Source organism: Neodiprion virginianus, chromosome 4 (assembly GCF_021901495.1).
Source record: "Neodiprion virginianus isolate iyNeoVirg1 chromosome 4, iyNeoVirg1.1, whole genome shotgun sequence".
Taxonomy (NCBI): Eukaryota; Metazoa; Arthropoda; class Insecta; order Hymenoptera; family Diprionidae; genus Neodiprion; species Neodiprion virginianus.
This window is the reverse complement of record NC_060880.1, coordinates 257,929-271,311: the sequence shown is the minus strand read 5'-3', so window position 1 is coordinate 271,311 and position 13,383 is coordinate 257,929. Positions and strand designations below refer to the sequence as shown.

The 13,383-nt window shown below is 39.0% G+C and overlaps 3 protein-coding genes across 12 annotated transcripts; 2 read left to right on the top strand and 1 right to left on the bottom strand.

Moving 5' to 3' along the window:
• Positions 1 to 1,428: 1,428 nt before the first annotated feature.
• LOC124302217 (abl interactor 2) lies at positions 1,429 to 6,099 on the bottom strand. Of its 7 annotated transcripts, XM_046758135.1 has the most exons (6): positions 5,237 to 5,397; positions 3,823 to 4,491; positions 3,680 to 3,700; positions 3,365 to 3,607; positions 2,522 to 2,779; positions 1,429 to 2,427 (listed from the first exon to the last, which is right to left on the bottom strand). In XM_046758135.1, the coding sequence occupies exons 1-6, from the start codon at positions 5,247 to 5,249 to the stop codon at positions 2,264 to 2,266; spliced, it is 1,368 nt and encodes a 455-aa protein (XP_046614091.1). In that variant the 5' UTR covers positions 5,250 to 5,397; the 3' UTR covers positions 1,429 to 2,263. The 7 variants fall into 7 exon arrangements, with proteins under 7 accessions (XP_046614091.1, XP_046614089.1, XP_046614088.1 ...); XM_046758133.1 differs by lacking the exon at positions 5,237 to 5,397 and adding an exon at positions 5,968 to 6,099 and having other exon boundaries at positions 3,365 to 3,700; XM_046758132.1 differs by having other exon boundaries at positions 3,365 to 3,700; positions 5,363 to 5,426.
• Positions 5,128 to 8,471, top strand: LOC124302220 (TELO2-interacting protein 2-like). Of its 4 annotated transcripts, none has more exons than XM_046758144.1 (6): positions 5,128 to 5,192; positions 5,667 to 6,255; positions 6,554 to 6,682; positions 6,957 to 7,115; positions 7,192 to 7,419; positions 7,509 to 8,471. In XM_046758144.1, exons 2-6 carry the CDS (start codon positions 5,683 to 5,685, stop codon positions 7,776 to 7,778), a joined length of 1,359 nt encoding a protein of 452 aa, XP_046614100.1. In that variant the 5' UTR covers positions 5,128 to 5,192; positions 5,667 to 5,682; the 3' UTR covers positions 7,779 to 8,471. The 4 variants fall into 4 exon arrangements, with proteins under 4 accessions (XP_046614100.1, XP_046614102.1, XP_046614101.1 ...); XM_046758146.1 differs by lacking the exon at positions 5,128 to 5,192 and adding an exon at positions 5,220 to 5,237; XM_046758145.1 differs by lacking the exon at positions 5,128 to 5,192 and adding an exon at positions 5,477 to 5,591.
• Positions 8,472 to 9,946: 1,475 nt separating this feature from the next.
• LOC124302214 (probable cytochrome P450 304a1) lies at positions 9,947 to 13,376 on the top strand. The gene is made up of 7 exons (XM_046758125.1): positions 9,947 to 10,089; positions 10,185 to 10,436; positions 11,509 to 11,681; positions 11,856 to 12,128; positions 12,299 to 12,588; positions 12,690 to 12,946; positions 13,059 to 13,376. Exons 1-7 carry the CDS (start codon positions 9,990 to 9,992, stop codon positions 13,238 to 13,240), a joined length of 1,527 nt encoding a protein of 508 aa, XP_046614081.1. The 5' UTR covers positions 9,947 to 9,989; the 3' UTR covers positions 13,241 to 13,376.
• Positions 13,377 to 13,383: the final 7 nt, after the last annotated feature.

The following is a 13,383-nucleotide window of genomic DNA, read 5'->3' as shown; positions in this document are numbered from 1 at the left end:
TTGCTGCGTTTTCTGAGTTCCTTGGGGTCCAATTGGTCGGGAAAGAATCATACGAATTAATTCTGAGACGAAAAATTTTTTGGTCAAAAAAAAAGGAAGGTTAACCCCTTTGTATTTTTGGCGAAAATTTTCGCTATTTTCAAAAGTGCTGGAATAAATTATTGGTGGCACTATTCCGACGTAATTTTGCGAGAGAAATCGATTGGGCGCAGTCCCAATACGCTGCGATCAACGCATCGAAAGTTACAGCCAGAAAACGAAAACCTGAATTTTCGACATTTTTCAGCAGGTGCTTTTTTCCTCGTATCTTCTCTCTCGTCGATCCCACGCTCCTTTTGCTGCGTTTTCTGAGTTCCTTGGGGTCCAATTGGTCGGGAAAGAATCATACGAATTAATTCTGAGACGAAAAATTTTTTGGTCAAAAAAAAAGGAAGGTTAACCCCTTTGTATTTTTGGCGAAAATTTTCGCAATTTTCAAAAGTGCTGGAATAAATTAATTGTGGCACTATTCCGACGTAATTTTGCGAGAGAAATCGATTGGGCGCAGTCCCAATACGCTGCGATCAACGCATCGGAAGTTACAGCCAAAAAACGAAAACCTGAATTTTCGACATTTTTCAGCAAGTGCTTTTTTCCTCGTATCTTCTCTCCCGTTGATCCCACGCTCCTTTTGCTGCGTTTTCTGAGTTCCTTGGGGCCCAATTGGTCGGGAAAGAGTCATACGAATCAATTCTGAGACGAAAAATTTTTTGGTCAAAAAAAAAAGGAAGGTTAACCCCTTTGTATTTTTGGAGAAAATTTTCGCAATTTTCAAAAGTGCTGGAATAAATTAATGGTGGCACTATTCCGACGTAATTTTGCGAGAGAAATCGATTGGGCGCAGTCCTAATACGCTGCGAGCAACGTATGACGAGTTGGAGCCGAAAAACGAGAACCTGAGTTTTCGACATTTTTCAGCTGCTGCCTTTTCCATCGTAACTTCTTTGCTGTTGATCCCAGGCCAATTTCGCTGCGTTTTCTGAGTTCCTGGGGGTCCGATTAGTCAGGAAAGGTCGATACAAATCGAATCTGAGACCAAAAATTTTTCGCCGAAAATTGAAAAAAAAGCAAGGCTAACCCCTTTGCATTTTTGGCGAAAAATTTCGCGATTTTGAAAAGAGCCGGAATCAATTTATTCTACCTAGATTCAGACGTAATTGTGCGAGAAAAATCGATTAGGCGTGGTCCCAATGAGCTGCGATCATTCTGTGAAATGTTACAGCCGAAAAACGAAGAATTTTATTCGCCATTTCTCTCCTGTTGGTCCTACGCTCTTTCCGTTGCGTTTTCTGAGTTCCTGGGGTTCCAATTAGTCAGGAAAAGATAGAATGTTATCCCAAATCATAATGTTTTCGCTCGAAAAAAAGGTGAATCAAGTGAAGACCCGTATGCTGAATATTTCGTTTATTCAGAGTAAACAAGTTTCCATTTAATCTTATGTAGTTTAACAATCGCAGTCTATTATATGTAATCCTTACGCATAGAAGTATCCCACGATTAGCAAACAACTTGAAAAGATGGGTATAATGTCAACTTATACACTCATAATATAGCTATCCTAGGCCGCTCTGATATACCTCCAGGCATATCAAGCGATTTACTACACCTAATAAGTAGACTATTATTTTATGATATAGGACACAATTACTTGTGACCTACAATATATTTTTTTTCAGTTTGGTATATAGAATGTACTTTTTACTAATTTCATACAAAAAAAATAAAATTATTCACCCAGATCGATTTCATTGATTATTTTACATTTCAAATATTAGTCTAAAGTTACAGGAGTTGCAGGGTAATTCTTTTTTCAGGATTCATAGAAAGTTCATCACACTACGGAATTATTTTCTCAGAAGAGCCAAGGAGTAAAACAATAATTACGAATTAATTTACTGAAACCATATGTACGATATTGTTTCCGAAGTGGTTTGGTAACAAAAACTACAAGGATATCAGTTTCAATGAATCGGCAATATAGCGCGTTTGGAGATAGCCTTGCATTTCAAATACCCGCAAAGATCTCGTCACTTCATATAACAAGCGGAACAAACACGTACGAAATAGTGTTCAAATGCAAAGACTCTTGGACCGCAAAAGTGCAGTTTCAAATCACTGATTCATATATCGGACAACAATTTTGTAACTGTAATATTCGATTATTAACCACTAGTACTCATCATAGAAAAACTAATCGATCCAAATTAGAAAGGAAATAGGTATTCTAAACGCAGGGCTCTACGTAGTTCCCAGGAAATAGTCCAGTTATTCCATCCATTACGCCTTCCCACCATCCGTCGTCATTCTTCTTCAAAACATAGATAACCGAACTCTCTTGGAAGCTCAATTCATCTTCTTTATCGGCATAATAATCATAAATGGCCACCACTGGAACAAGACAAAACGAATCTCCTACATTCCAATCATAAAACGGGGATAAAACTGATTAATGTAACTGAGTATTCGGTTTTATAATTTATACCTTTCTCAATATAGTTCTTTGGTACCCATCCAGGTAAGTCTTCCTCATCTGGCACAATCGGCATAATAGCACCAGATGGTTGCTGTGGTCTTCCAAATTGAGAATGTTCGTCGTGTTCAGGGGGTGGCGGTGGAGGCAATGGAGGGCTGCTTGCTCCACTGCTGCGGCTAACTTGATGAGATAGTCGATGCGGCAGAGTTTGGTGACCACTGTAATTAGTCATTTCACCCCCAGAGCCAACTAGCGGCGAGGGAGGTGCTGTAAGATAAAAAAAACATGATATGCAGATCATCTGCAAGTTAATCTGCATATAATTATTAAGCAAAATCAGAGAATGTGTGCAGGAAACTATTTTATCACTGTTTCTGTTGTTCTGGCCATACAAGCCAACAGAACTCGCGAAACACAAGCCAGGGAAGGCTGTGACAATACACAACTGACAATTACTATTTTCTGAGAAATCATGCCAAAAATTTTTATCATATTAATCATTCATTGACAAACAATAGTACATTGTGCATCAAGTAGGTAAAGTGGGTCCATTTACGCTGAGTGTAAGTTTACAATATAAGATGCACACGATACTTTATATACCAAGTATATCGCTTGCGCATAGATTGTTATCATAAAGTACACCAAAATGCACTTTTGAATACTAGAACATCAAACTGCTTTGTTCTTGTACTTTAAGTTTGGAACGCAGTCAAAAAAAGACGAGTAAAACATACTTGCATTGCATATAGCATAGTTTAGTAGTGACAATACAACATATGGATCAACACCTGACGTTAGAGCTCGAAGTTAAATTATTTAAGTCATTAAGAGAATTATAAACCTACTTACGTGGCATGCTGTTGAGATGTTCTTGGACATAGCCTGCAGCTCCAGTGATACTGGGTGGAGCGGGAGGTGGAGTTTGCGGATGGCTTTGAAGTGGATGAACAGTTCCAACTTGGGGAGGTAGAGTGTGTTGAGTAAGAGTAGCAGTATGAGCTGTATGCTGAAGCCCATGAGAGGGATGAGGGGTGGTATGAGCGTGGAGTGGCAATGTACTATAACCGGGTCCTCGTTCCCGTCTAGGATGACCTAAGGGGTAATTGGGTGCATAGTGACTGGGAACTTGGGGTGGAGCCACTGCGGGTGGTGTTCTGTACTCACGGGAGCCCTTACTCAGTGTTCCTGAAAACAATAAGTGCCAATAGAAAGTTGATCAAAAATATTTAGAAAATATTTTGAATTCTAAAACTATTTGGTTTAGCTATTCAATGGCTACATCTCTGTTATTAAAACGAACTGATTACCTGTTCGGACTGTTTGTGGTGGAGTTGGTGGCTTCGTAGTAGGTGCTGGACCCACAATGACTGCACCTAAACCAGAACCAGTCGAAGCGGCACCGAGACTTTGTACACTGCCCTGGCTCCCCCCACGCTGTTTGCTTCTAGGAGTACCTCCGCTTCGTACACCATGACCAATCTCATCCAAGATGGTGTAATCAATGCTTTTCCTTACATATTTTATAGGTTTTTCAGGATTTGCTGGTGCAATAATCTTATACTGTCTCGTGGTCATTTTGTTCGCAGTAAGAACACCTATTTCCCTTCTGGCAACCTTTTCCTTGTGAATCATAACTGTCTGAGCAATGTGGTTCATCTGACTTTCCATTTCCGCAAGTTGCGAAGTTTGTAGATCCAACAACTGCAGAAAATTATAAGCCAGCGTGTTTATTTGATATGCAACACTGGCAAGTGACTGAGTTGTGTAATTTTTAGTTTCTTCAAGAGCTAGTCGTTTGTTCTCGGCTTGGAAATAATTTGCCTCGCAATACTCTGCTACTCGCTCCAAATTTGTGTGACTATCGGCCAGGTGGCTTCTCCCATCGGGGATTTCATGGCGCAAAAGTGCCGCTAATTCTGCCATTACTTCAGAATCGCTTCCCACTCCTGAAGACACACGATACGAGTCTGAACTGCCTGCAATAAATTAAAAAATCAGTCAGTGTTGATCGCCTATTTTTCTATTAAAAAATAATGAGTATATTTGGATGCACATACAGGGTTGCCAAAAAAAAAAGGAACCGTAACTCTTTGATATGCTCAGAATTTCTAATAACTTCGCATCGCAGCAAACTATATAATTTTACGAGCAATACTATTCTTAACCCTTAGTTAGATTTGTTGCTAGTTAATTATTAATTGAGAAGGTTAAGCCTGTTTCTCTAATTAATTACAAAACATTTGTAAGATAGGCAAAGCATAGCTGTGTGACAATTTCAGGTCTGCAAAAAGATTCAATTCTTAATGAATAATTGGAATTACTGTGAAGAGAGGATGCGAGTAAACTGTAGTTATTGATAACAAGTGATAGGTAAATGGGAAAGAATGTCTATTATTGCTGTTTTGAACATGCGAGAATTTTTTAGAAGCAAGTGAATTCAACAATACAGTGACAATCTCTCGGCCTAAAACGAATATTGATAGGTGATGAATATTAATTAGGAAGAGAATGGTGTCGAAAATGGTGCTTACGAATAGAGTCGCGGTCAAACAGGGTGAAGTGAGCAATTACAAGATACGTGTCAGTGCGTGTCAGTGTGGTTCCAATCAAGATGGGCGTGACAATGCGTGTGCCTCACGTCAAAAGCAAACGACAGCGCGGATACTGTGGAACTGACGTAGGAAAAAGTAGCTAAGAAAAATATTTAGAAAATAAACTAACGGTACTCAGCCATTATCAACAAACAGCTACTACTGCTGGTTGCATTAATTCATATTTACCGATATTCTCAATCAATATATTAACCAGAGAGTATTATCAAAAATCAAATAATCAACCGATGCTCACTATGCAGCACTACCGTAGCGTAGGAACCGAATTTAGTGAATCCCGTTTATAGTCTATGCTCAATGATCCAACATCCGTATTAAGCATGGTCTATGGTCTACGTTCGACCGATCGGCCCTCGAAACATAACTCGAAAATCGAAAATCGGACGATCGCGCCTCGCTGATCGACTCTGTCCCTGCGATATGCGTTGTGCGGGATGGTAGAAAATCTTGAATCAAATTTTAAGGTTAACAGATAGAGGAGCGGTCAAACTCTTTTTTTATAGTCCTCCAGGGCGCTGCCGCAATCTTGTAATTTCTAGGAAACCGATCCGCTCTATGATGAACGACCTGCTCCGTGAATTGGAGTCGATGAAGATAACTGGCAACACATTAAACGACGATTTATTGAGAAGTTGCGTTCAGCTGACCGAGGGCACGTTGGTACCGTGCAAAAAAATTGGAAATGAACGACCCTGCGAAGAAAAGGATTACAGTGAGTACAGGCAGATCGTAAACAGAAATTTGCGGATTGTGGAGGCTACGTTTCGTCACGTAGCAACGACTTTTGGGGAGCAAAACGTCAGGGAAACTGCATCGCGGAGTCACCCCCTTCGCACTTACCTGATAAACTTGATTATCATCATCGGCGAACAGAGCGAGAAGAACGTGTGGAACACCGCAGAGTCGGTGTCCATAGTCAGCTCCATTCAATCTTACCTCTGCGATCTCTGCAAGTGTCGATCCATGTCCGAGCTGTTAGTCGGAAAGGGAGGCGAGGGATCTAGTGTGGATGGCAGTGGCGTAATTGAGGCAGTGCTCCTCGTTCTTAGGCCAAAGCTCTTCAAGGATACTTGGAAGAATTATCCTGCGGCTGTAATTTGCTACAAGTGGATATTATGGCAAGTAGAGGTTGGTCAAACCCCTGCACTCATGACTTTTGGTTAGTTATGTGTTGATATCAAAGAATTTCTTTCAGTTTCAAAGTTTGTAACAACATCGTAACAAACATATGAAAAGAAAGTCATCTCTGGAAAAACTAAGTATATGGAATAATAGATTGAATAAGCTTCAAATTTGCTTTTAAATAATAACTTATTCTCAGTTCCACTCCTAAATCGTGAAACATTTCAAGTAACTAAATGTCATGTTCACATTTTGTGGCAGCCAACGATATCATCTCCAACCTCATGCATTTTTGTATTTACAGGAACCTAATCTTGTCCGTCACATGAACAGTATAATACCAACCGCGCTGATAATCTTGGATGATTACGTTGTTGAAAATAGACTGACTGGAATAAAATGTATTGGGAAGATTTTACAACACGCACAAATGGTAGTGTATTTTTTAACTACAGTTAATTTCTTTGCAATGAAGTTACTGGTACTAGCAGGCATTGATAGATCACCTTTTTTTAAGAAAAATTGTTACAATACTTTACTTTTTAGAACCATTTAGATATACGCGAACCTGCAAACTCTACGATTACTAATGATAGACTTCTTTTGACCATGATAAGGGTGACTGAACTCTTTTTAAATCTGAAAGAATGTGTAAATCACACAATCTTAATACTGATAAATTGGTACTAGGATCACTGCATTTTCAGAGGAAAGAGCTTGTGGATACTGGATACGCAGAGGTGATATACGATGCCTTGAAGAGGTTGTTAATTATTCGAGAAGTGGCATATATTATCCCGTTGTACTCTTGCATAAGGAGCCTTTTGTCAACATTGGAATACTACAACAACACAGAATCTCTACAAGTACGAATAATATGCCTATAGACGGATTCCCTTCTACCAACATTCTTATCAGTATTTCATAATTGTTTTAATTAAGCAAAAAACTTGCCCCTTACAGTGGACTATACGAGATGACGTCATCTTGTCGTTACTGAGTAGTATGGAGTTCGAACAAGATGCCCATTTGCGACATGCTTACATGTCCAGCTTGCCAGGACTCTTGACCAATATCGGGTGTGCCAAGTGGTGCGAAAGATTAACGAGGATTTTGTCAGAGTACTGTGAGCACCATACAGATCTCAAAACTCTGAAAGTCACAATGGAAGTGAGTTTGAGTAGTAGGTCGTAATTATATTGAATATGGCGAGATGAATGAAGAGAACGTTAAGAAATGGTTGTATGATTTATTTGTAGGCCGCAAAAACGTTTCTCGTCATCTTTCAACCGAGGATACCGACCCATTGCGTACCTTTATACGCGGCCTTCCTGAAACTACACATGGATCTAATCGAGACACCAGTTTTTGACAAAGAGATTGTACAGAATTTAGAAGATTGCATTGGCTTACTGTATAAATCGACGCCGTCTATAGGTAAAAAAATTATCAACGACGATCGTATGAAATCAGTTATTAATCAACAGCTTCAGTTCAGAATACTAAATGATTGCACTTATTTTGAATGAGTTAGGCAACTAACTTCAGAATCAAAGTTTAAATATACTAAGAGGGAAGAACACCAACAAACTCCGTATGAACTGAAGGCTCCTAAGAAGAACAAAAATACTATTTAATATGTATATGTTGTGTATTATTTGTTACCTTATATCATGAGCTGTACTCCAACCGTCGCTTATGAGCATCCAATATTTATAATGTGCAAATGTAAAATATCGAATTTACATGAATAATTGTTGTATAAGACGTGCATATATATTCCTCACAGTTAATTGTTAACAACAAATTTACCAATATAAATAAACATGTGTAATGCTACACTCCTGCGAGTAGATACAATATATTATTACTTCCCACTTTTTCCTGCGTAAAATAGAAGAAACTCAGTGTTATGATACCGCGTGTCTAATGGTAGAAGGAACTATGCGCCACTATACGACCTTTTATCAGGTGTAATGTTAAAAAGGCGTATTTTTGACCTTTGCGTTTGCGTGAAAAACTTGAGGATGCATTCAAATACGTTGAAATAATCAAAAATGGATCAATTAACGGTAAAAGGTCGTAAGTACTGTCGGTTATGTTGTATCATCGCGAACTCTATGAAAAATATCACGTCCCCTAATAGTGTAAAGTCGCATGTGCCCACATACGACCTTATATCACTGCGTTTGATATTATTTTTTGAGAGAATAAAAAAGTTGAACATCCTTCCCTAAATCGACTATTACATCGACTAATCTACATTTCAAAGGCTTTTAGCGTCCTCTAAGAACAAACAAAAAAAAATTCGGGATGCAACTTTATACCATTTATGAATATGATAAATAAATAGTACATTATGCAAAAAGTGCGAGATCACATACGCGGAGTTGTTACGTATACTACTTTTCCAAACAAGGTGTGGAAATTTCGCTCTCAAGGGCAAGGGAATATTGTGTAAGATAACACCGGTCTACCCGAATTTTGAATCTGGGTTCTAGACGCCAAATTTGATTTCTTCAAAGTAACTAATAAATGATAAAATAGTTTTATTAGGTAAAGTTTGTTTTTGTAGAAACCGGAACGATATTACGGCTTTAAAAAAAAAATGGCTATTTGCTCAAACATGTATTGTAAATTACAACTAAACAAACTTCTGTTTTGCATTTAAATCGCTTTTATTCAAAAATAATAATTAGTAATAAACTGCGAATTTAAAAGAATTAATAAACAAAGTTTAAAAATTAATATTTTTCATACTTCTTCTATTTTCGTACGGACTTTCTTATATCAAACCCCAAACGTATTCTCTCATCATGCTCTCATACTGCCCCTGATGACGTCAATAACGATAAAGTCCATCATATCTTGGTGAGAACGTTTTCGTTTTTCTTCTGAATAGGCTTATATCTTCTGATATCAGCTATCAATCAAAAACTTCAAGACTTATTTGTCAACGTAAAAAAGACAAAAACAAAGTTTGTAAGTAATAAATAAAGGTTTTGGTTATTATTCGATGTATCGAATCGAATCAAAATTTATTTGTGTCAATAGAAACTCAACGAACATTTCGTGTAATCTACGGCAATGGAATAGTCAATAAAGAAACGGAGTATGGGCTGGCAATGAAGACTAATTGTAAGAGGGCGGGGAGCGGATCCAGCCCCCCAGACCAAGTTGAAATACAAAAATCGTAGAAAAAATTTTTGAAAAATTCATAATTATAAGAAAACTAAAAATGTTCAGAATCGTCACAGATCCAAACGTTCTCACGCTCATAAAAGGTGGCATTAATTTTTTTTTTTTGGATTTTACTCCTTAAGAAACGATTTGAGTTATAGGACCCGGTATGGAAATTATATGAGGAGTAAAATGATGTGTAACACGAAAACTTGAGGCGTTATAGAAAGAGTCAAACATATATATCAAACATATAATAACCCACACAGTGTTAGAAAATGTATATATCTTACCACCTTTTACCACCAAATTCGCCTTTTTGACGCATACGTCCTTATACCATTAGACACGCGACATGACATGATACCTAGATCTTGCAATTACAATCATCACGATTCCTCTATCACATTGAGATGTAAATGTTGGTAGATAAGTAAAGTGCGCAACCCGTAAGTATTATCATCCACAAATATATAAATAGCATATAATAACGTCCTCGGTTTGAGGCTAATCTAATTAATTCGCTCTGCGGCATCGGGAGAAGCACGTTCCGTTCCATAATGCCTGTGGTGTTGGCATTATTATTAATTTTGCTCGTCGTTATATTAAATAAGTTCTATAATTTCGTATTCGGTAAACCTTTAGCAAATGCACCTCCAGGTAAAAGGATGCAGAAAGAATTTAAACTATTCGCACGCCTCCGAATTCAAGTGATTCTTTCATTTTGCCGAATATTACAATCTATTTTATCACAGGTTTACCTCGGTTCCCAATATGGGGTAGCTATTGGCTCCTTCTTTGGGGAAACTACAATTTTCCTCACAAAACGATCCACTATTACGCCAAAAAGTACAAATCCAAAGTGGTAGGATGCTGGCTGGGCGATTATTACACGTTAGTTGCGACGAACTACAATAGTATCAAGGAACTGCTCACGAAGAAAGAATACGACGGAAGATTGACCGATGCTTTCATATTTACGTCGAGAGCTTTTGGAAAAAAATTAGGTCAGTATACGTATAGTTGGATGAAAATTAACAATATCTGATCGTACGAGACTCTTTCCGCAATTATAAAGAGTTAGCAATCGTTGGTACTTTCTTCTCCTGTAATAGCTGGCAGAAAAAAACAAAAATAATAAAATCTTAAAATTGACATCTGCTCCGAGTTTTGCACATTAAAAATATTTCATAAGCAACCTAGCTGCAAAGTAATGGAATTGAATTTTATTATACTTCATTAATGCCGTTGTAATGTGTCGTGGGATGTATTATTACGTCGCAATTGCAGTCTGCAACTCATCAGCGCGAGAAACCCTTTTTCAAATCTTTATTTTAGTATACATCGCCACTCTAATATTATTCGTGTCATGAAATTTGAATTGCAGGATTTGGAAATTGTGTTGATTAAATATCAATTCAAACATTGAGAAATTAAATTAAAATTATATCGAAAAATTACACGTTGCAAGGACATCCGAAAATGTGATATTTGAGATAAAATTGATGAAGTCGAATGCAGTGGTAAATTTAACAAACGACGAAGAATACAATACGACGCATAAATTCGCAACATGGTTGTTACTAATAGAAATTGTTATCCCATTTGTTTTTCCCTAGTTATCTTTGCAACGCAATTCGTTTCATTCTCGATTCAATTGACCCCAACAGGCAGATAATCTGATTCAACGCATTGAAATTTCAACATGAATGGCTTTCCGCAACACTTTACACCCACGTCCTATTCGTTATTATGCTTGCAGTAATTCGCGGGATAACAAATTACGAGATCAAAATGACAAAATGAAGGATTAAATTATCTTCTTCGTGAAATGTCACAGGTTCTCCGTATCGCGCGACTTATACCATGCAATACAACGTAATTCAAGAATCACCAATTACCTTAGGTCCACCTGGCGATTATTTATTTGACTGCATAATATCAAAACAATGATTTAAGAATTGATAAGCGTATAATAATAGACTCCTAATCCGTAGTAAGAACGCCGTGCTGCATAGTTGCATAGACTTTTAATGCTTTGCATATTGATAAAAGAAGGATTTCCCCGCTTTCATGCAGGCATCTTTTTCACCGATGGTGACAAATGGAGAGAGCAAAGGAGGTTTGCCCTCAGGTATATGAGGGAATTCGGGTTCGGACGACGAATGGACAAGACTGAGAGCGATTTTGCGGAGGAGCTGGGTGTGCTGCTTGACACCTTAAAAAGTGGTCCCGCCAACGAGAACGAGCGGGTAAGAATTATAGAGAGCTGAACGATGATCCGGGCGCCTGATTGTGATTTTCTTTACACTGGTGAAAATGTTTTCTCAACGGCTGTAAAGAAATCAGAATCGGAGCCGCGGTTTTTCACGAAATTCGCGATATGCGCAAAACACTTGGTAAATCCTCTTGTTTCGACGTTGCAGAAGGTGCTCAAGGACGGCAACATGGTCCGTTTTCCAGATATCCTCTATCCAACAGCAGCCAATTTCTTTCTGACGATATTCACCGGGGAACGTTTACCGAGAACTGATCACGAGAAGCTGCGAGTCGTGTCAAGGGCCGCCGCAAAATTTCAAAGAAACAGTGACACGACCGGAGGTGCGATATTGGTCACTCCTTGGATTCGCCACTTCGCTCACGGGTTTTCTTATCCCGGATTCATCGAAGGGTCGACGGGGATAACAAACTTTATCAAAGTAAGTTTTTACGTCACGTCAGCCGACGCCTTCACTTAAATAAGCCCTCAACTTGGGTGTAAATTCGCGCTCTCAATTTTTTTCTTATGAGAATTTAAGCATGAGTTCGGTTTTTTTTTCGTGAGGTTTATTAACCATCTTCGTACGATTCTTGTCACATAAAAATCCAGAAATGCTTCGGAACGAACGAGGCGTCGTTTATCGGCGATGCCGAAAGAGGCTTCCTCGACACGTGTATTAAAAGACTGAAGGACGAGGAAGGATTTCCGACAATCACCGAAGAGCAGGTCCTCATGCTGGGTACGGACCTGATTTTTCCAGCGTTAACAGCTAACCCGTGGGCCGTGACGATCATAATCAAGTACATGATGCACCATCCTCACATCATGGAGAAAGTTCAAAAGCAGATCGATACGGTGATCGGCAGGGATCGGCTAATCACGTTGAACGACAGAGTAAAGTGGGTTCATTTTTGTTCACTAATTCAACTATCAAGATAAATCCTCAGTCGTGTCCTTTATATTTTACACACGTGTCTTGTGCTTCTCCTCCTCGTTTCAGTCTTCCCTACGTCGAAGCAACGATCCGTGAAGTTATGAGAGTGGAGACGATGACACCTTGGTCGGTAGCTCACAGGGCGACGGAAAGGGGTACGCTAGACGGTTTCGACGTCCCAAAGAACGCAGTTCTGGTAACCGACCTCTACTCCATGCATCACGATCCAGAGATGTGGGGTGATCCAGAAGAAGTTCGTCCCGAGCGATTCCTGACCGAGGACGGCCACATGGGGAAGGACCGCTCTTTGCCGTTCGGCGCAGGTGAGTATACGAGTATTTCATTTCCGTATTCACTCTACGGACAATCAAACTTGTCGAGAGCGACAACTGATAATTAGTACATGATCATCATATTCTCCGCATCGTAATCTAGGGGGACGACTTTGCGCCGGCGAGACATTCGCAAGACAATTTTTATTCCTCACCTTCAGTACCCTTGTCCAGAATTTCGACTTCTCTTTCATCGAGAGCGAGCCGTCGTCCTTGGAGGATCGGATTCCAGGATTCGCTACGAGTCCGAAAGACTTTTGGGCCAGAGTTACTCCCCGTAAATAGAAGCACCGCATCTCTCTACTCGACGTAGCGTTTACCGTAATGATTAGTTATTGTTCTATTTTACATTTTCTATACCGATGGGTTATAGTTAATTCACCACACGTTATTACCGCAAAAATAAATGGATCTCGACGTTTCTTGTC